Here is a 21,525-nt window from a genome sequence, read left to right as displayed (position 1 = left end):
GAGCCTCTGTCAGGGCCAGACGAGCCCTCCATGGAGAGTCACTTCGGTCTTCTAGTCCAGGGGTTTTCAACCAGGGGTCCGCTGAATCGACTATCAGAATAGTCGATTCAGTCGAACATCAAGACTACCTTGATAGGTCATCAAGGTGATGAGGGTAACCTTGAAACCGGCTTGGGGCTAGAAACTGCCAGTAGTTTTCCCCTGTGCATGTGTGTTAAAGGTAGATGTATAAGAGCGGTTGAGCTAGGTAAACAAACTCTTAGGAGGTCTTGGAGATGTAGTTTGTATGATGGGAATTTTTATTTTCCCAAAAAGAAGGCCCAAAAGGGCAGAATTAATAATGAAAATATTAAATAAAACAAAAGAGCGAAAAACAAATACTTTGTAATAAGAAAAATAAATTGGCATAATAGCCAAAACAATTAATTGCAATAAAAGTCAACTTTACCACGTTAGCTGGTTGAGAAACAATTTCTTAGGAGAGCTCTAGACACACACACAGAAGTACTACTCACACAGTAGGTGGGATTTGCTGCTGGTGATCATGAGGTTAAACTTAAGTAGGCCTCAATTGTTTGTGTGATATTGTATGATTATCATTTGTGACATATTCTGCATTACTTTGTAATCTTCCCTATTCAGTTGTAGCCCCAGTTTATGTTGATTGTTATTGATCACCATTGCTTTAACATTCTCTCAACATGTCAGCTACATGTCTGTACATTTAAGTCATGAATTTTATATATTGACGTACATATGGTTCTGAGATGCACAACTACAAACTGCATTTAAATTTTGTTTTAATTCCTTAAGCACTAAAAATCAACCGTTTCTGTTGTTTTTTACGCATTTTTGTAGATTTGTTTGAGGTTTTTACATAAAACCAACATGGAAAACCAAACGTTAAAACTTCCTTCTATCCACGCACGCACGCACAGACACACAGACACACACACACACACACACACGTAGGCACGCACGCTTAAGCACATCAGTGGGCCGAGGATTACTTTCTAGTCAGAATGGTGGTCCCTGGGACAAAACCAGTTGAAAACCCCTGTATTAGACGATCACAGTGAGCAGTGATCAACACAGGTTCACAGTGTGTTAGCTGCTGTTTCCAGCCTCTCAGCAGGAGGCTGACCAGCCTGACTCACCTGGACCCCAAACGTGAGGCCAGACCTGCAGCGTTGTCCAGGTCAGGGCCACACATCTCCACCACAGGGCCCAGTGTGAGGACTTTGGCCTGGCACAGTTTCTGAGGTAGGCCTGGTTATGGATCACACCGGACACGAGTCCCATGAACTACTGGCTCTTTGAGGAGCCAGAGCAGAGAGTCACAGTTCTGAAGTCTCTCCTTATTGAACAATCCCCACACTTCAAGTCCATGTCACCCCTCCTCCTTAGGCAGAAAGAGGACACTGTGCAGACGTTCCCAGAAGAAATCCACCATCACAGCCTGTATTCTGGCCAGCAGATGTGCTGGGGGGTCAACACATGCCAGTCGGTGCCATGGCATGGAGGACACCAGGTTGTTAATGATGAGGGTGTGACCTTTAAAAGACATGTGTGGGCGAAGCCACATCCATTTTGTAAGACGTCCTTCTACCTTTTCTCAAACATTGTCCCAATATTTACTCATGAAGGTTGCATTCACCCGGTAACACAAGCTCCAACTAGTATATCGATGTCCTCTTTTTTTTTAACAAGGACCATGACATCGTCAGCATAAGCAGATACTTTGAAAGCTTGTGGACACTCTGGGATATTCACACATGAAAGCTGTACCCTCAGTCTGTGCAGGAGCGGCTCTGTGGCTAGAGAGTACAGCATGCCAGATAGAGAGCAGCCCTTACTGATTCCCCTCTGACCTTTAAAAGTAGAGGTTAAACCACCATTAATCTTTAAAACATTCTCAATGTCACCTGCAGCGTCTGCCACAAGTATCTGTGTTCAACCCGGTCATAAGGCTTTTCTTAATCTATATAAATAAGACCAAGTTCACAGCCCAATGAACCAGACAGGTCAAAAATATAAATTATCAGATATCAGTCTCCTGGGCACACAATAGGTCTGGTCTACATGAACCACAAGCTCCATCACTTTTCTCAGCCTCCTGGCCGTGAGTGAACGTCTTGTTCATTTTTTAAATCATCATCGTATCAGGACATCATGAAATACCAGGAGAGGGAGTGTGTGTGTGTGTGCGCTCCCAAATAGCGCACACACACACATACATAGGCGCAATCATAACTCTACTCTCCAGTAGCTGGTTAGCTTTGTCTAGGTTGTCTGGAAAAACCACCACAGCTTCGATAGAGCAGTCCACAGCCTGACACAGTTCTATGCCACGCCGGCAGCTGCCAACTAAACTGCTGCTGGACCCATCAACACTTACACAGAAACACACCTCAACTGTAAAAGTAGAGAGAGAGAGAGAGAGAGAGAGAGAGAGAGAGAGACTTAAATAACTTCAGATCTGGTTGATCAGGAGCAGAGGTAAGTTTTTTTAAGTATTTAAAGACTCAGCTCTGTATTCTTCTCTCTGCTTTCTCAGAACTGGTTTCACATCTATTCAGAACAGTTCAGTTTTCCTCCGCTCTGTTCCTCTCTGGTTTTGTTCCTGTTGGTTCTCCAGTTTTTACCGTGTTAAGATTTTCTTTTTGCCTCCATGCCAGCTTATCCACCAACTGACTGTAAGTCTACTTATTTTGATTTCATATTTTTTTCTAATGTCTGCATTTGAGTTATATAGGTAGACATGACAATATCTGGTCAGTTTAAGTGAAGGAATAATTTGCTGTGTTAATCATTTTTGCTGAGGGTGAATTTGTAACCGACTGTATTTCTATGTGTGTTTCTCTTTGTGACACTTGGACATTTTGTCCAGTCCGGTCTGTTTGAAGAAGTTTCTTAAAGTAGGGGTAGGTAAGGTTCGGCAATGAGGTAACACATGTGAAAGTGCAGGTCAGATTAACTGCATCGGACTTTGATTGTCGAGTTGAGTTAAACAAATCTGAATTCCTGACAGGGTTCGGATCTTGAAAGGATCATTTGGCTCAGTTTGGAACCAGACTGATGGGTAAAGTTGATTTCAAATGTATTAATTATTCCTGACATTTAATAATTGATTGGCTTCTGACAGCTCAACATGTAGTCTTCTATAGTAGTATCTGGCAGAGGCGGTGGTCTAGTGGCAGAAACTTGGACTATGGGCAGAGAAGGTCTCTGGTTCGTCTCCACGGACGAATCTGGATTGCTCTGCCCAAAAATCCAAGAGTCTCCCTACCCTGTCTAGTGCCCCTGAGCAAGGCACCTTACCCCCAACATCTGCTACCCGAGCGCTGTACATGGTCGCTCACTGCTCTGTGTGTCCTGCACCAGATGGGTCAAAAGCAGAGATTAAAGTTCCCTACCTGCATAAGTGTGCCTTTGCATGTCTGTGCATGTGTTTGGGACTAATAAATGCATCTTAATGACATAAATACACTTGAGCTGCTTGCAGCTTACTGACTTGGCTGTGGTAGATTTTTTTCAAACTGTAAGTTGTGGGTTTCTCTGCATGAGTTCTTCACACTGAGCAAAAGTTATGTTGGCTGGTTCTTTTTTCACTAAGTTCATATTTTAGTTTTACTGACTTAATGTATGACATCACATATGTAATATGTTATACATATATTCATATTATTTAATTTAATATTCCCCACTCCTTCACCCTGTATACTGCTGCTTAATTTGACTATGTTATATGTTACGATGTTATATGTTATATGTTGTATGTTACATAGTATGTTATTCCTCTATTTTGTAAAGTCGTCTACTGCATAGGTGTTGCCTGCCATGTCACAAGAATTTCACTGCTCCGATGACGCTGTCATTGGTGCATGTGACAATAAACTTTGATTTGATTTGATTTGCAACTTAATTCACACATGACAGCGAGGAGTCATTACAGCATTTGATTTGTTGCCATCCCCCAGCCCATGTAAAAAAGCAGTATGTGGATTCTACAAACCACCTCATGTCGGCTCAGAAGCTCAGTCTGCTCTCTCCTGTTTGCCTCAGCTTGCTCCTCACAGCAGTGATATTCAAAATGTTGTCTCATTTGTCCAGAATAAGAACAATATTAACCCTACATGGGAATTATCATCGGAATCTCCACCTGCTTGTAGCTTTACAGAGTTTTATAGAAGTTTAAGTTCCTCCTTAAGCGGTTTGCCTCAACTTTACTGTTTGCTTCACACTCACCACTCGCATGGCATTTGCAGAAACTGCAGGCAACTATTGTTGTTACCTAATGAGCCCCTCCTGCTCAGAACCAGACCAACAACCTCAGTGACCAGCTGGCTAAGATTGAAGAGATATTTGATTCCTCTCAGGAGTAGATAGAGACTAAAAAGAGAACACAATCAATTAAAATATGTTTTTTTAATTAGACTTTTTGTCCAATATTTAACTGTGTCTGCCATTTTTACATTAATTTCAAGTATGAAAAAATGTGTTAATAAGAAATCAATTTTTCTCTGCAGAGATTTAAAGATGGGAAACGTCCGCGCCAAATCATTGTTGCTGGGGATTTCTCTTGGTCTGTTGGTCCTCTATCTAAGTAAAGAATTTTCTGCCAAAAGAGCCCTTTTGATCCCCAAAACTGTGAGAGAGGAGAGCAGTGAAATGAGAAGATCCATCATGAACATCTCCTACGTATACTCCTTCCCAAGATGCCAAAAAAACGCATCTGCTGGAAATGTGGAAGGCTTCAGCTCTCTTCCTCTTCTCATTCAAGACTTTCTCTACCATAAACACTGTCTACATTTTCCACTGCTGCTGGACGTTCCTGACAAATGCGGAGGAGCTGATGAATCTGCACAGGTCTTTCTTCTCCTGGTCATTAAAAGCATCCCTGATAACTTTGAACGCAGAGAGGTACTGCGCAAAACCTGGGCTAAAGAGAGGCTGCACAATGGTGTGCAGATCCGGAGGATCTTCCTCTTAGGAGCGACAGGTTCTGGTTTTGAAAGAGAGAGACAGAACAAACTTCTTGAACTGGAACAAAATGAGTACAATGACATTCTTCAATGGGACTTTAGAGACACGTTCTACAACCTCACTTTAAAGCAGGTACTCTTCCTAGAATGGATGGATAGAAATTGTCCGAAAGCTCGCTTCTTGCTAAATGGTGATGATGACGTTTTTGCCAACACAGACAACATGGTTGAGTATCTCCAAGGCCTCAGGGACAATGATGGAAGCAAGCACCTCTTCATCGGAAATTTGGTCCAGTACTTATGGACCATTAGATCACCAGGGAGCAAGTACTATGTCCCAGTACAAGTGTATGAGTCAAATTTATATCCCCCTTATTGTGGTGGTGGAGGCTTCCTCCTGTCGGGCTATTCAGCTATGGTCATATACAACATGTCCAAGTCCATCCCTTTTATTCCTATTGATGATGTTTACATGGGGATGTGTATGGCCAAAGCAGGATTAGGTCCAGCTCACCATATGGGTATAAGGACAACAGGAATGTACATTCCCTCGCATAAACTAGATGAATTTGATCCCTGCTATTATAAAGAGATTTTACTGGTGCACAGATTCCTTCCAGCAGGCATCTATCTTATGTGGCAAAGAATAAATGACCCCAAACTAAAATGTGAATCAGGGAAGAAATCTTTTTGGTAGCATTAAGCTCACTGGTGGTGTCAATACCCTGTGATCAATTGACAGCAGGTATATGACACAGCCTATAATGTCACTGGTAGAGGTTTAACCTAAACCAGACAACAACAAAAAACAATTCCATTTAATGATGATTGCGTCTGGCTGTGTGTTTTGTTGGTTTGTGTGACTATGGGTTTATGTTTTGAGTGGACTTGGTGTTGTAGTATGTGACGTATGTTAAGCGACGCATTGTGAGTTATTTACTAACGCCGGGTTCACATCGGACGCTGAAGCGACGCCGAAGCGACGCTTAAGCTCAGCTACGCCTTAAATAACAGCTGGCTCCCATCCACTCCCATGTTAAACCTTTGTGCGGGTCACACCGGAGGCTGAAGCGCCGCGCTGCACCAAGGCTGCCTAGCACAGTGCAGCGATCGTTTCGGCGTCGATTACATTTTTGGCTCTTTGACGCGAGTGTATCGCGCCAGGAAACACTCTGAAAAATGATTTTAAACGATATTGATGACATATTTCATATGATATAAATGATAAAATATGCATCCCATAATTTGAAGTCCCCTTCTGTTGTCCTGGACTTTTAATTTTACCAATGACATTATTAAATGTCCCCCTCTGCCCATCCACTACACCAGGGGTGTCCAAACTTTTTATCCTGAGGGCCACATACAGAAAAAAATGTGAAAGTCTGGGCCAATCACGCCGCCACGCCCCCCTGCGTGGCGCTACCTAGTGTCAAAACTGAGAAGTAAAATACAGTGGGCCATAGTCTGTTACATTACAATTAATTTAGCTGACGCTTTTAGCACCGGACCGATTCCCTCACGTGAGTGGATCCTCACCTCCACTCCGGGATAGTATTTAGAAAGCTTCTTCATTACTTGTAAGTGATATCCTGTGCGCTCTGTGCGCCTGATGGCACACAGTCACGTTCACTGCAGCGATGTGATGATACACGCACAGTGTTAGAAGATACTAATAAAACGTATTAATGACTCCGCTGTTAAATGGAATATGATTTTGAAGTTTTGTTTTATATATTTTTTTTAATTAAAAGGTTCGTGTGGAACAGATGTGTCGCGCGAGCACAACCTATCTGTTGGTTTTCTAATTTTCAAGATTAAACACTTGGAAGGAAAGGGTTATTATTAATCATTTGCGTGAAGGCCTTATCTAGCTCAAACTACTTCTATCTTTATTCATTTAGAGTTGAGTTAGACACAGACTATAAGCTAAAATATTGAAATCCTAACAGTTTTAATGTAAATGAAGTGGATCAATAATCTTTTTCGTGCTGGAGTCTCCTGTGTCCTCAACACTCCTGCTGACCTGCTCTCACTCTCACAAATAAACACCAACACTCAACTTCTGTGCATTTATTGTTTTACTAATGTGTTGTATGCACTGTAAAAAAGAAAAAGTTGAGAAAACGTAAAATATCAAGGCAACATGATGCAAGAGATTTTTGAGTTTTCTCAACTTTTGCCTGCTGTTGTTGACTTAACTAAGGTTTTCAAGTTCTGCAAAGAATTCTGCCAACTTGGATCTTCTTGTTCACCTAATTAGGATAATCATGTGAGACTAATAAAGAAATTCTTGCTTGAATGCCATGTATTTCTACCTTCACCAAACGCAGATTTTTTTGTTGAATTAATAAACAATTATGCCCCTCAATGTCATGCATTTGTACCTCCTTTAAACGTAGGTATTCTTGTTGAATAAACGTACAATTATCCCTTCAATGGCATATATTCCTAGATGCACCAAACACAAATATTCTTGTTGAATAAACATACATTTTATCTGTATAAATCAAGAAAAATGTATGTTGCTGTAATTTTATTATTATAAAATGCTAAACAGATAATAAATAAAACACAGTACAGCTGAATGTTATCTGAAATATTTCTTTATATTTTTTTATTTATTTTGAACAGGCGGGTTAAGCGCCTTTGTAAAAAAACATTCTTCTCAAATTAGTTCGCAACATCAAATTGAATGACTAACCATTTTTGCATACACATACAACAATGTGTATTCAAACACATACACATACACAATGTGTATATTCAAATACATACACATACAACAATGTGTATATTTAGACACATACACATTGTGTATGTGTATTCAAACACATACACATACAACAACGTGTATATTTAAACACATACACATACAACAATGTGTATATTTAAACACATACACATACAACAATGTGTATATTTAAACACATACACATACAACAATATGTATATTTAAACACATACACATAAACAATGTGTATTCAAACACATACACATACACAATGTGTATTCAAAATAAAAGTTTCGTTTTCAAAGATCTTGTGCGCTGGGAGCACCGAGAGCCACCAAGCTCAAAAAAGATAGTCTGGATGGCTTCAAATGTATACCTCAACTGTTTGGGGTAATTTATATTGAGGGCATATAGAAGGCCAAAGAGGTAGGCGAACGCAGAGGAGAGGTTTTCCATTTCATGCAGCACGATGCCCCCTTCCAAAACAACTGCATGGTCTCGAGCATGTGAGATGTCGGCTTCCTCATCTAGGATGGTGAGGATGGCCACAGACGCCCCTTCCAGCACTGGTGCCAAAATGTCAGTGTCCTGAGGAAAAATAACAGATGCATTTGAGCCTTGACAAACTAGAAAGAGCATTTTCTGAAGAAAATGTGTGTGAATGCTGAGAAGGTCCGTGCTAAAGCTGAAAAGTATAATTTGTAGGCTGAGATATGATTGGCTTCATAACGGCTAAAAACAGTTGAAATGTTAAAAAGGCAGAAGAAAATGGGCAGCTATACACTGGAACCTGACAGCTAAAGAAAATTGATGAAGCAATGGCAACATAGCTGACGTAATAGCTGAAAATAGATTTAGTAGTTTAGAAGTAGAACTTGTGAAAAGGAGGTTGATTTACATGAATTGTAAAAAAGTTAGTGTGAACAATGTATGAAAATATGAACAAATCAGAGAAATATGATTACTGCACTGATAAACTGCACTGGGGAGGTGTATATTTCCATTTTGGATGAACTACTACTTTAAAACATCTCATGAGAATGAGGAATTAGCTACATGGCCTGAAGTATTTAACACTTCTCAATTGGAAATCATTAACTTCAGTGGTTGCAATTTGGTCCCGACTTATCAAACAAAACCGACAGAACTTTTCAACAGTAAAACTTTCTTGGAAGCCTGCAAGACCATGTGCACCAAGGTTATCAGCACAAACACAATATACAGTGCTTTTAACAAACTGACCCACAACTTCAAGAAAAATTCCCTCTTGTTCTAGACACTTTATGTCTTTAAGCAATGGCTCAAGAAACTTTTCATAACCATATTGTTTGACATCCACACTTTTACCCAAGAGAGCTACCTGAATTGAAGTGAGACTCGATCGAAACCTGACTGGTAAATTTAGAACTACCCAATATACTGCAGTAATCTTATGGATTTTTCTAGAGGTGCCCAGTGGGTTACAAACTTCAAAATCATCAATATATAATGCCAAACTGATACAGATGTTTTGTTGTCCCAGTAGCTTGTTCTCCTTGTAGTACTTGCCGTCCTGAAAAGACTTAAAGTTACCAGATAAATCTCTTTGATCAAATACAATTTTGTCCAAAAAATCTGAACATCCAAGTAAAGTTTCAAGTACTTTGGTGACTGATATATATACAAATTAGTTTTTATGGGCTGCGTTGTACAGATATTCTGTGGGTTCAATAACAGGAAAGTGCTCTTTGAAATATATATTCCTTCGGTGATCTGTAGATAGGGATCCTTTCTCTAATGTTGTTAAAATGAGTGGATTAGTTTGAACTATAGCACTAGAAATTTATTGCAAAACAGAATCATTTACTTCAATTTTATGTTTTGAAAGGATCTCTTTGACACTGTTCAAAGTTTGAATGTTAGAGAAAGACAGCAGATTATGCAAATCTTCTACAATCTTTTGTGTTGCACCTCGAGAAACATGCAACACAGTTGGCATAGACAAAAAGAGAGAAGCTAATTTGTGCTCAAGAGTCTCACTATCTACATCCTCAACACTATCTTCAACCTCATTTAGTCTCACAGTATTATGAGCTGATGTCCCTGCTTCACTATCAGATTGTTCATCATCAATTATCTCATCTTCAGTAACAGTTCTTGCTATTGTTCGGAAATCCTTAAGTGTAAAATGTTTATGGTTTCGACTTTTGTGAGAACTGAAGGTTGGGCGAGTGTTTGTTTTAAAGGTACACCTTAGAAAGGGACATTGTACAGTTTCTCGTTTCTTTAAATGATGTCCGAGATGGTTCCAAAAAATGTTTTCACTGCAAATTTCTTTAAAATCACACAATTCAAACTGAAAAGTAAAATTTTCATGGGATTTCGCTGTTGAGTGTGATCTTGAGATGTGTGATCGTAACGCTCCAGGTGTTTTAAATACACAAACACAGTCTGTATGAATGCAAGGCCAGTGTGCACCTTGTCCGTGATGAAGCCGCAAATGCTTGAGAAGAGTCTCTTGGCTGGAGCTTTCAAATTTGCAAAATTTACAGTGCATGAAATCCACCTCTGAAACACAAGAGACACATATAACACAAAGTCAGTTTTGCTACAATCACTTTCACAACAGTCTCTGTAATTTATAACACAACTACAGATGTCAAACTTGAATCCTTTTAGGGATTCAAATCTTTCTGAGTCACTAAACAGATCCAGATCTTACGAGTCATTTGTCCATAAGCATATAAATTCTACCAGTGAAACAGAGCCCGTCTGTCTTAGACTATAAACAGGATAAATACATTCAAATTTGAGAGCTAGGCTATTATACGAGGAGGGCAGTCTGCTGTTTGTGCATTTGAAATTTTGATGCAGGAAATAAAACTTTGCATTTTCATCTTATTAAAAATTCTCTGACATTAATTATGAGGCTGTTAGTAGTTCACAATGTTTTTATTTAGCTGCATTATATTCAACAGACACAAATACAGTATTATATTCTCATAACTCACAGTCAGCATCACTCATTCAACTGTAAATACAGTAAATGACATCATAGAAATGTGGAAATATAACTCCATAATTATTGACCGATTCTGATAACACATAATGCTGCAGAGAATAAAATGCTCCTCTGTGTTTAGTCTGTATTAGCCTCTAAAGTCTGTATTAGCCTCTAAAGTTCGTCCGGAGGGGACGTCCCCGGGGACGTCCCGGTCCGGGACCCGGTCCTGGTCCGGGATGCAACTGTCCCGGACCGGGTCCCGGAGGTGCACCTGGAGGTGCTCCGGGACCGGTCCGGGACCCGGGGACGTCCCGGAGGAGACGTCCACGTGCTCCGGGTGCTCGTGCTCCGGGTGCTCGAGCACGTGCTCCGTGCTCCGGGTCCCTGGAGGTGCTTCTCCGGGTGCAGGTCCGAGGTGCAGGTCTCGGACCTGCGCCGAGTCCCTGAAGCATAAGGGACTCCCTGAAGCATCAGGGACTCGGCGTATGAGATTGAGATTATACCTCCGCCTCGGACGTCTCCCGGGACGGAGGAGACGTCCCGGACCCGGGACGTCTCGGAGGTGCACGGAGGTGCTCCGAGGTGCAGGTCCGGACCTGCACCTCGGGGGAGGTCCCCGGAGCACCCCGGAGTTTTTTTTTTCTCATTGCGGTGGGCTATTTAAACCGCGCCGCCCAAGTGCGCCCCCCCCAAAAAAAATGTCACCAGCCGCCACTGTGTCTGCCCCATGAAAGCGTATGCATGACCACTCGCGTTTGCATGGGCAAAATACAAAACGGGTTATCTTAACAAATTTAACCACAGCAGAAGTGCTATAAACATGCCAGTCTATGCCAGAACTAACGTAATTTAATGTGATGAAAGTAAAAACGCACTTACCATACCTTCTTGAGCAAAATTGTTGTGGGCTCCACGTCGTTGTCCATCCAGAAAATGTCCGTAGCTCAGGTTCAGCAGAGAGCCGTTAAAACCGGTTTAAACTGGAATCTACTGAGTTGGCCCAACTTAACTCAAAAATCTGCTCAAAAATTTACAAATCCTTGTTGTGCTGATTTAAAATAGTAGTTAGGACAACAATGAGAGAAAATTGCTGGACAGACAAGATTTTATAGATTGCATATTGCAAAGCCTTATTTCTGAGTCAGTTTAATTTGAAAACTCTTATGAGATCAACAATTACTAGTTACCATTTTTACGTAAATGCAGTATAACAAGTTATTGTGAAATTCTTTTGCTAAAAATGACTAACTAGGTAATGGCCCCTTTGAAATGCTAAAAACTCAACGCAACGCTGCCAACTCTGGTTATACGGGTTCGATGTCATCCGTAGATAAGCACTAAGGTGAAATGGCATGCGGCAAAACAAGCTATGTTGCTATTTACCTAGCATTAAGTCCATTTATTCTACATAAATCTGAAAAACATTGAAGTTGAGATACTTTTCTTTAAACTCTGTGTAATTGAGGTGAGGGTGTGAGAAAGAGTATTTTGTAGGGATGCACCGATTTATCGGCCGAACATCGGTAGCGGCCGATATTCGCCTCGTTAACTGATATCGGCTTATCGGTAATAAACTTGACTTTCACCGATATCATTGGCCGATGTTCATATTTGTGTTAAAACCGCTGGGCACGTGCCGCGGCTGGGGGAGCAGTCGCTCCGTCGCCCTCCTCTCTGCGCCGCCGGAGGCTCAGTGTGCGGCACCGGGAGGTCCTCATCCGGTGGCGCCTAACGGTGTCGCTGGTGCGGGGGCTTTCTTTCTCTTGGACCGCGGGGCGGTGTCCATCGCCGGCGCGGAAGGCGGGCCGTTGGAGGGGACCGGGTACGCGGTCAGCGGCGGCCACTCTGGACGCGTGTCGGGCCCTTCTTGCGGATCACCTCAGCTACGGCGACCGCTGGGGGAACCCTGTGTTCGCGCGGTTGGCGCCTAGCAGCTGACTGAGAACTGGTGCGGACCAGGGGAATCCGACTGTTTAATTAAAACAAGCATCGTGAAGGGCCACGGTGGGTGTTGATGCGATGTGATTTCTGCCCAACACTAAAAACAGGTAAAACTGAGGAGGGCTTGTTAAGTTATCTTGACTCACGCAGTGTAACTTGGTGTAAAAAGTATGAGCGTAGCGTCTGTTTAAGTACTTTATTCTCATGTGCATCGGCTCTATTCATCCGTCTCATGCACAGGTAACAAGGGAATTGACAACATACGTCATACACACAGAAGCCGTAACACATCTAATAAACGGGCAATACTGCTACCGTAAATCAATGAGAAGAGCGTTCTCTATAATGATACTTTAACAGGGCTGTTTTAGACAGGGTAAAAAGGTGCTGTTTTAAATTATCCTTGTGGTATTTTGACCAAAATATGTTACAGACATTTCATTAAGATCCCAAGGAACCATTTCAACTTGCGGTAAAATGGGCATAATATGTCTCTGTTAAATAAAGTTTAGTTAAATCAAAGATTGTTTCATAAATCTGATTCAATTTGTGCTCATTAAAAGATAAGAGTGATGAAGGGCTGAACATTTTTTAAATAGTGCTTTTAAATAATGATTTAATTATTTTTCTGGCACAAAAGGGTGAATGAATAACAACAAAAAGAAAATAAACAAATATCGGTATCGGTATCGGCTATCGGCCAGATTTTTATTTTAAATATCGGTATCGGCCAAGAATTTCCATATCGGTGCATCCCTAGTATTTTGTGACATTAAAGTCGAACATTTATAAGGAACAACACTCATTCTCTGCTAATAGCTACAAAGGCATACATTTATTAGAAAAAACCTCGAGAAAGTACTCCTGAATTTGCCCAGAGTCTGTAATGTTTGAAAGAATGAAGCCAATATGCAAATCAAAGCTTCAAGGGATGAAATACTGATGAAAGACTCTTCAGAGAGATGATGACGGATCTTGCAGGTGAAGGCTGAAGTCAAAGGCGTGAAGGGCAGTTTGCAGTACAGTGTCAATAGGCCTGTCATGGTTACTACTTTTTGTTGGAATCTTAGTGGCGATTAATGATAATATTGTCATTTTAAGACCTTTTTGTGCACCATAGTCTCGGTGTCAAGAGTTGACTACGTTTCAGTCTCCCCCACAGGCAAAACACAGAACACTCTGGTTTACCACTGATCTTCTTAACCCAGAAAAACAAACAAAGATAAGCATCAGTTTCACAGTTCAATACAACAGTGTTTCTATACAATATGTACAGGCCAGTCGCGGTACTGTCAATGGTCAAGTTGGTCAGTCAGTCGGCGTGTGGCTCAAGGGACACTCCGCAGGGGGTAAACAATCAACTGCATGATTTCCTCCTGAGCCCAACTTTACAGAGGAGGCATTTGCTCCCTAAGGCTGGCCTTGACTTAACAATGTACTTTTGTGTAGGTAAAACAGAAGATCCTTTCCCTCTCTCCGCTCCAACCTTTAGACACGTTGCTCTGCAGCAGATCAGTCACTTTCGCATAGTGGTTCAGAATATGCAGGGCTGTTGTCTGGGGTTGTAATAAGATTATTGACTGACGTTATCCATCACTGGTCACTACATTCAACAAACAGGCAATATCAAGGTCAACACAAATTAGAATACGACAAGTCAATAATGTATTTAATGTGACAGGCCTAAGTTTCAAATATCTGATGCTGCTTTTGTTAGGATTTTAAATTTTGGTTTCTCTCTGTGTCTGACTGAACTCTTAACAAATAAAGATAGGAGGGGAGGGGCATGAACAGTTTGGGCCAGATAATGGCCTTCACACAAATTATTTATAAATAACCTTTTCCTTCCTAGTTGGAGACTGTGAATTTGTGACATTCAATATACTGTACTTTTACTTATTCTCATTTTTAACTTTTACATTATACCATACGGATTAGTTTGACTTCACACAGAGTTTAAGCAGCTGACCCAGGTTCTGGGGGAAAGACGGAGTGACATTGTTATGTTTCGTTGCTTTGGTTTCGAGGATCCTAATGGTTACAAATAGAACATATGGCCGATAAAGCAGGGACACAATATTATTTTTTCCAATGCCAAGAGGATGGACTACGCCTGCGCACTATCAAGGAAGAACCAAGGAGTGTTATAAACTAATACAGACGCGGGCTGTTTGATGCGTTTCGATGCGACTCGAGACTGTCCGGGGCTGCTAGAGTTCAGGGGTAGTGTGTTGGATGCCCAATATTTTGCTGTTCATACCTTTCTTTGCTTTCTAAATAAATACTTGATTGAACCAAACCGAGGTCGTCTCTTCCTATATTTAGGATAAACGACCACACCAACGTCACTTTCAGATATTCACTGAGCTCCAGATAACCCTAACCCTAACCCTGCCAATCCCCTTGGGTTTGGCTGTATTTGAAAACACAAATATCTGAGTGAACTGCTCTTGACTTTCTCCAAAGTTTATCTTGCCAGCCCATTTGTAAAAACTCATAAAGTCAGAATGAGCCCATGTGCAAAGATAGCATAGTTCCCTCGTCCTTTCCATCCTTGTACCAAGCCACTTTGTCAACTACTTTACAAAAATATAGATGACATATGCTCCTCATTTTCAAATCCGCCTTCTGTAACAACATTTCCATCAACTTCATCTTCATCACCTTCTCTTTCCTCCCCCCCCCCCCCCCCGTCTCCCAATCAAGTTCTTACCTTGGTAGCCTCTGCCCGCCCAACCACCTGACCCCCTGACCCCATCCATCTCACATCCTCCAGTCTGTTGCTCCTGACCTTCTTCCCTTTCTCACCCATCTCATCAACGCTTCCCTGTCAACTGCTGCCCTAACTGTCTGAAGGAGGCAAGAGTGAAGAAACCCACCCCCAACCCGTCTGAAGTAAACAACTATAGACCTGTTTCTCTTCTTCCCTTTCTTTCCAAATCTCTCCAGCGAGCTATTTTTAATCAACTGTCCTCCTGTCTCCACCATAACAACCTTCTTGACCCTCACCAGTCTGGTTTCAAGGCAGGCCACTGTATTGGAAAAATGAACTAAGTGTGGTGAGCTTTTGCAGCCTTGTCTAAAGACGTTTATGACCGGAGCTGTTTTATGGTCTGAACTGTTTGTGACCTGAAAACTGCCAGAGCCTTTTTCCACTTGTTTACCCATCACAGGAAAGAGTGTATGTCTGCCTATCACCTTAGGACACACATGTGAATCAGCTGTTGGTGTTTAGATTCCTCTCCTTCCCGCGCCTACGGAACCAGTCTGGATTGGTTCAGAGAGACAGCCCTCGGTCCTCCTAAATAAGACCCTTGTATTTTACTCTTCTCTAGCTTCACTCTGAGGTCCTTGGGACTCCCTGTGTTGATCCTTTCTGCAGAAAAAGCCCTTATTAAATACACGTAGATATCTTCGGCGCTTCCAGCCTCTTGTATTTCCAGATTTCCATCACACCACTCAACTGAGACTGCCCTCCTTGCTGTCTCTGCGCAACTGCTAGAACAGCAAATTGCGTTCATATTCCATTTAACAGCGGAGTTACAGAGCCGAGTCAAGGTTTTATTAATATCTTCTAACACTGTGCGTGTGTCATCATATCGCTGCAGTGAACGTGACTGTGCCATCAGGGGCACTGGAGATCACTTACAAGAAATGAAGAAACTTTCCAAATAATATCCAGCGATTTCTGATCAGCTGATATAGATTCATTTGATCTGTGATCTTCTTTTAGCTTCATTCTTTGCCGTGACTCTGTCAGTACTCACCGTGGAAACCCATTGGTCAGCAGCATAATCTAATATTCATGCCGTGCTTTGAATTGACCATTTATGGATGAAAGTGGGCGTGTGGAGGGCGGACTTTGAGGCAGATCCACGTACAAAGGTCTCCAGGTGGACTGTGATTTATAAAGCGAACATTGCATTCAGCTGTGCGTGCGCACGGTTTTATAAATCAGAATTTTCTTAAGCATACGCCATTTCCATTTTGTGTGCGTATGTACTCTTTAGGTATCAATCCTACGTTTTATAAATGAGACCCCTGGTCTGTACATGAAGTTTACGTAGCGTTTGTTTGATTCACTCCAAAGTTTATGAGGATGCATTTAAACACGAGAAATGAGTGGTCAACATTTTGTCAAGTCCGGAGGATCTAGATTAATGATCTGCCACCAGTGATAATAACTAAATAGACGAACATAAGTTTCTCCAACATGGCCCCTCTGTATATCATCAGTGGTGAAAGCTGGTTATTAGCACTTACGTCATTAAATGTGCCACACACACAGTTCTGTGCAATTATGTTGTTATATTTAACTACTGTGTCGGTATGCGTGATATGCAGTTTAACGAGTTATTGTGAAATACGTTTTCTTAAAGATGACTCACTGGGAGACTTCTTTGTAAACGCAACGCTGCCAACTCTGGTTATACGGGTTCAATGTCATTCGTAGATAAGCGCTAAGGTGAAATGGAATGCGACAAAACAGGCTACGTTGCTATTTAAATGGTAAATGGTAAATGGTTTTGTATTTATATAGCGCTTCTCTAGTCTTGATGACCACTCAAAGCACTTTACAGTAAAGTTTTACATTCACCCACTCACACACATTCATACAGTGCATCTATTCGCAGCACTTTGTTATTCTAGGGGGGGCCATTCAGGGTTCAGCATCTTGCCCAAGGACACTTCGGCATGCAGATAGTTCAGACTGGGGATCGAACTGCCGACCTTCAGGGGTCAAGGACAACCACTCTACCCCTCAGCCACAGCTGCCCCCTAGCATTAAGTCCATTTATTCTACATAAATCTGAACAACATTGAAGTTGAGACACTTTTCTATAAACTCTGTGTAAATGAGGTTGGGGTGTGAGAAAGAAGTCTCTGCCTGTCTGACTGACATCTCTCAGTGGACGTCCGTACACCACCTGAAAATGAACCTTGACAACAGTGAACTACTTTTCCTTCCAGGGAAAGACTCTCCCACCCACGACCCGACTCTTACCTTTGACAACTCAGTGTCAGATTGCTAAGAACCTGGGTGTGACACTCGACACTGAACTCTGCCTTACTGCCAACATTACTGTAACAACACTTCCTTGTAGATTCACTCTGCACATCAGGACAAAACGTCCCCCTCTGAGTGAGAAGGGTGGCGTGGCTTCTTGTCCAGGTCCTTGTTATCTCATGCCTAGACCATTGTCACTCCTTCCTGGCAGGTCTGCCTCCCAGCGCCATCCGACCTCTGAAGCTCATCCAGAATGCAGTAGCTCGACTGGTTTTTAATCCACTGAAATTCATTCTCACTACTCCACTCCCTTCACTTATTGTACACTGCACTTATTGTAAGTCACTTTGGATAAAAGTGTCAGCTATCAATTTTATTATTAGAGTACAGTTCAGTGTGAAAATGAATAATGAACATTCTTAAAATATATTTGACTTATACTTACTTTATTTTTTAAATATATTTTTTTATTGATGCAACTACTATGCTACTTCAAGAATTTATTTTTGATAGACTGCTAAACTTGAATTTACAGTGTTTTGATATTTGGAAAATGTGCAGCCCTACAATTCAATGCCCGTTGTGTTAATCCGAGAGCGGAGGAGAAATCTGAGAGCAGATGTGTCACGTGCACAGAAGCGGCAAGAGCTCGAGGAAAGAAGCTGAAGCCCAGCGAATCTGTCCAAGCAACAAAACATTCTAAGTGCAAATGTACAGTTTGAGAAACATATATACAGTTGTCTATCGAATAATACCACTGCTACCAGTCTGTCTCATTGTGTTAAAGCAGGTACTCTTCCTAGAATGGATTGAAAGAAACGGTCAAGCTCGCTTCTTGCTAAATGGTGATGATGACGTTTTTGCCAACACAGACAACATGGTTGAGTATCTCCAAGGCCTCAGGGACAATGATGGAAGCAAGCACCTCTTTACCGGACATTTGGTCAAGAACGTGGGGCCCATTAGATCACCAGGGAGTAAGTACTATGTCCCAGTACAAGTGCAGGAGTCAAATTCTTATCCCCCTTATTGTGGTGGTGGAGGCCTCCTCCTGTCACTCCTATTGATGATGTTAACATGGGGATGTGTATAGCAGGAATGTACATTCCCTCGGGAACACTTGGTGATTATGATTCCTGTTATTATAAAGAGATTTCACTGGTGCAGAGATTCCTTCGAGCAGGCATCTACAGTGCCTTGCATAAGTATTCACCCCCTTTGGACTTTTCTACATTTTGTCATGGTATAACCACAGATTAAAATTTATTTCATTGTGAGTTTATGTAATGGACCAACACAAAATAGTGCATCATTTGGAAGTGGGGGGAAATATTACATGGATTTCACAATTATTTACAAATAAAAATCTGAAAAGTGTTGAGTGCGTATTCACCCCCTTTACTGTGAAACCCCTAACAAAGATCTGGTGCGACCAATTGCATTCACAAGTCACATTTGCAAGTCACATAATTAGTAAATAGGGTCCACCTGTCTGCAATTTAATCTCAGTATAAATGCACCTGTTCTGTGACGGACTCAGAGTTTGTTGGAGATCATTACTGAACAAACAGCATCATGAAGACCAAGGAGCTCACCAAACAGGTCAGGGATAAAGTTGTGGAGAAATATGAAGCAGGGTTAGGTTATAACAAAATATCCAGAGCTTTGAACATCTCTCTGAGCACCATAAAATCCATCATAAGAAAATGGAAAGAATATGGCACAACCGCAAACCTACCAAGAGGAGGCCGTCCACCCAAACTGAAGAGTCGGACAAGGAGAAAATTAATCAGAGAAGCAACCAGGAGGCCCATGGTTACTCTGGAGGAGTTGCAGAGATCCACAGCTGAGGTGGGAGAATCTGTCCACAGGACAACTATTAGTCGTCTACTCCACAAATCTGGCCTTTATGGAAGAGTGGCAAGAAGAAAGCCATTGTTGAAAGGGATCCATAAAAAATCCCGTTTGGAGTTTGCCAGAAGCCATGTGGGAGACACAGCAAACATGTGGAAGAAGGTGCTCTGGTCAGATGAGACCAAAATTGAACTTTTTGGCCTCAATGCAAAACGCTATGTGTGGCGAAAACCCAACACTGCCCATCACCCTGAGCACACCATCCCAACAGTGAAACATGGTGGTGGTAGCATCATGCTGTGGGGATGCTTCTCTTCAGCAGGTACAGGGAAACTGGTCAGAATAGAGGGAAAGATGGATGGAGCCAAATACAGGGAAATCCTTGAAGAAAATCTGATGCAGTCTGCAAAAGACTTGAGACTGGGGCGGAGGTTCATCTTCCAGCAGGACAATGACCCTAAACATACAGCCAGAGCTACAAAGGAATGGTTTGGATTAAAGAATGTTAATGTCTTAAAATGGCCCAGTCAAAGCCCAGACCTCAATCAAATAGAGAATCTATGGCAAGACTTGAAGATTGCGGTTCACAGACGGTCTCCATCCAATCTGACTGAGCTTCATCTTTTTTGCCAAGAAGAATGGACAAACCTTTCCATCTCTAGATGTGCAAAGCTGGTAGAGACATACCCCAAAAGACTTGCAGCTGTAATTGCAGCGAAAGGGAGTTCTACCAAGTATTGACACAGGGGGGTGAATACTTATGCACCCAACAGATGTCAACTTTTTTGTTCTCATTATTGTTTGTGTCACAATAAAATTTATTTTGCACCTCCAAAGTACTATGCATGTTTTGTTGATCAAACGGGAAAAAGTTTATTTAAGTCTATTTGAATTCCAGTTAGTAACAGTACATAATGGGGAAAAGTCCAAGGGGGGTGAATACTTATGCAAGGCACTGTATCTTATTTGGCAAAGAATACACGACCCAGATCTAAATTGTGTTTTGCCAAGAATTAATTTGAAAAGCATTAAGCTCACTGGTGGTGTCAATACCCTGTGATCAATTGACAGCAGCTCTATGACACAGCCTCTTATGTCACTGGTAGAGGTTTAACCTAAACCGGACAAAAAAAACAAAGTGACACGGTGAACTTATGTTTGCAACATAAACATAAACATAAATTTGTGAACGGTCAAAGTTATCAGTTTACAGAATCAAATTGCATAGAGAGCATCCTGACTGGCTGCATCACCGCCTGGTATGGCAGCTGCACCGCCCTGAGCCGTAAGGCTTTACAGAGGTTGGTGAAGTCTGCCCAGTACATCACCAGGATAGTGCTACCATCCATAAAGGGCCTCTACACCCAGCGGTGCAGGAAGAAGAGCAGCCGGATTATTAAAGACCCCTTTCACCCCAGCCATAAACATTTTTGCCTGCTGCCATCTGGCCGACAGTACCGCAGCATCCGGGCCCCACCACCAGGCTCAGAGACAGTTTCATCCCCCAGGCATTAAGACTTTTAAACTCCTCTGAACTGCAATAACTCCACCAGACCAGGACCGTGACATATTTGCATATTGCACAAATTGCACTGTTTTATTTTCTCTTCAGCTGTTTTATATATATTTAGATATATATACTTTATTTTCCATTTTAAATTTTGATATTCTATTTTATATTTTATTTTTTAGGTTGTAATTACTTGAGCATTGCTAGGAGAGAGCCTGTGACTCAAGCATTTCACTGCCAGCGACTGCTTAATGTTATTGTTGTGCATTTGATAATAAAAATCTTGAATCTTGACGACCACTCAAAGCTCTCTACAGTGCAGTTTACACACACATTCCCACAGTGCATCTATTAGGAGCACTTTTTTGTTCTATGAGGAACAATTCGGGGTTCAGCATCTTGCCCAAGGACACTTCGGCATTCAGATGGGGAAGACTAGGGATCAAACTGTCAACCGGTTGGAGGAAGACCGCTCTAGCACTCAACCATTCATTTGGAGCCTATAGACCTAGA

General features: G+C 41.8%; 1 protein-coding gene across 5 annotated transcripts; it reads left to right on the top strand.

Moving 5' to 3' along the window:
• The first annotated feature begins 2,235 nt into the window (after positions 1-2,235).
• LOC128447730 (N-acetyllactosaminide beta-1,3-N-acetylglucosaminyltransferase 3) lies at positions 2,236-7,353 on the top strand. 5 transcript variants are annotated; one of them, XM_053430026.1, is made up of 4 exons: positions 2,506-2,696; positions 2,891-2,946; positions 3,032-3,082; positions 4,530-7,353. In XM_053430026.1, the coding sequence occupies exons 2-4, from the start codon at positions 2,942-2,944 to the stop codon at positions 5,680-5,682; spliced, it is 1,209 nt and encodes a 402-aa protein (XP_053286001.1). In that variant the 5' UTR covers positions 2,506-2,696; positions 2,891-2,941; the 3' UTR covers positions 5,683-7,353. The 5 variants fall into 5 exon arrangements, with proteins under 5 accessions (XP_053286005.1, XP_053286004.1, XP_053286001.1 ...); XM_053430030.1 differs by lacking the exons at positions 2,506-2,696; positions 2,891-2,946 and adding an exon at positions 2,236-2,499; XM_053430028.1 differs by lacking the exon at positions 2,891-2,946.
• The last annotated feature ends 14,172 nt before the right edge of the window (positions 7,354-21,525 follow it).

The sequence above is a fragment of the Pleuronectes platessa genome, chromosome 9, assembly GCF_947347685.1.
Source record: "Pleuronectes platessa chromosome 9, fPlePla1.1, whole genome shotgun sequence".
In the NCBI taxonomy this organism is placed as follows: Eukaryota; Metazoa; Chordata; class Actinopteri; order Pleuronectiformes; family Pleuronectidae; genus Pleuronectes; species Pleuronectes platessa.
Note: the sequence above shows the minus strand (reverse complement) of the source record. Positions and strands in the feature narration are given on the sequence as shown.

Excerpts from the sequence above, each read along its gene's own strand:
- LOC128447730 (XM_053430026.1), top strand. Across the intron at positions 3,083-4,529 it reads GTTTGGAACCAGACTGATGG|AGATTTAAAGATGGGAAACG; the intron begins GTAAAGTTGATT and ends TTTTCTCTGCAG.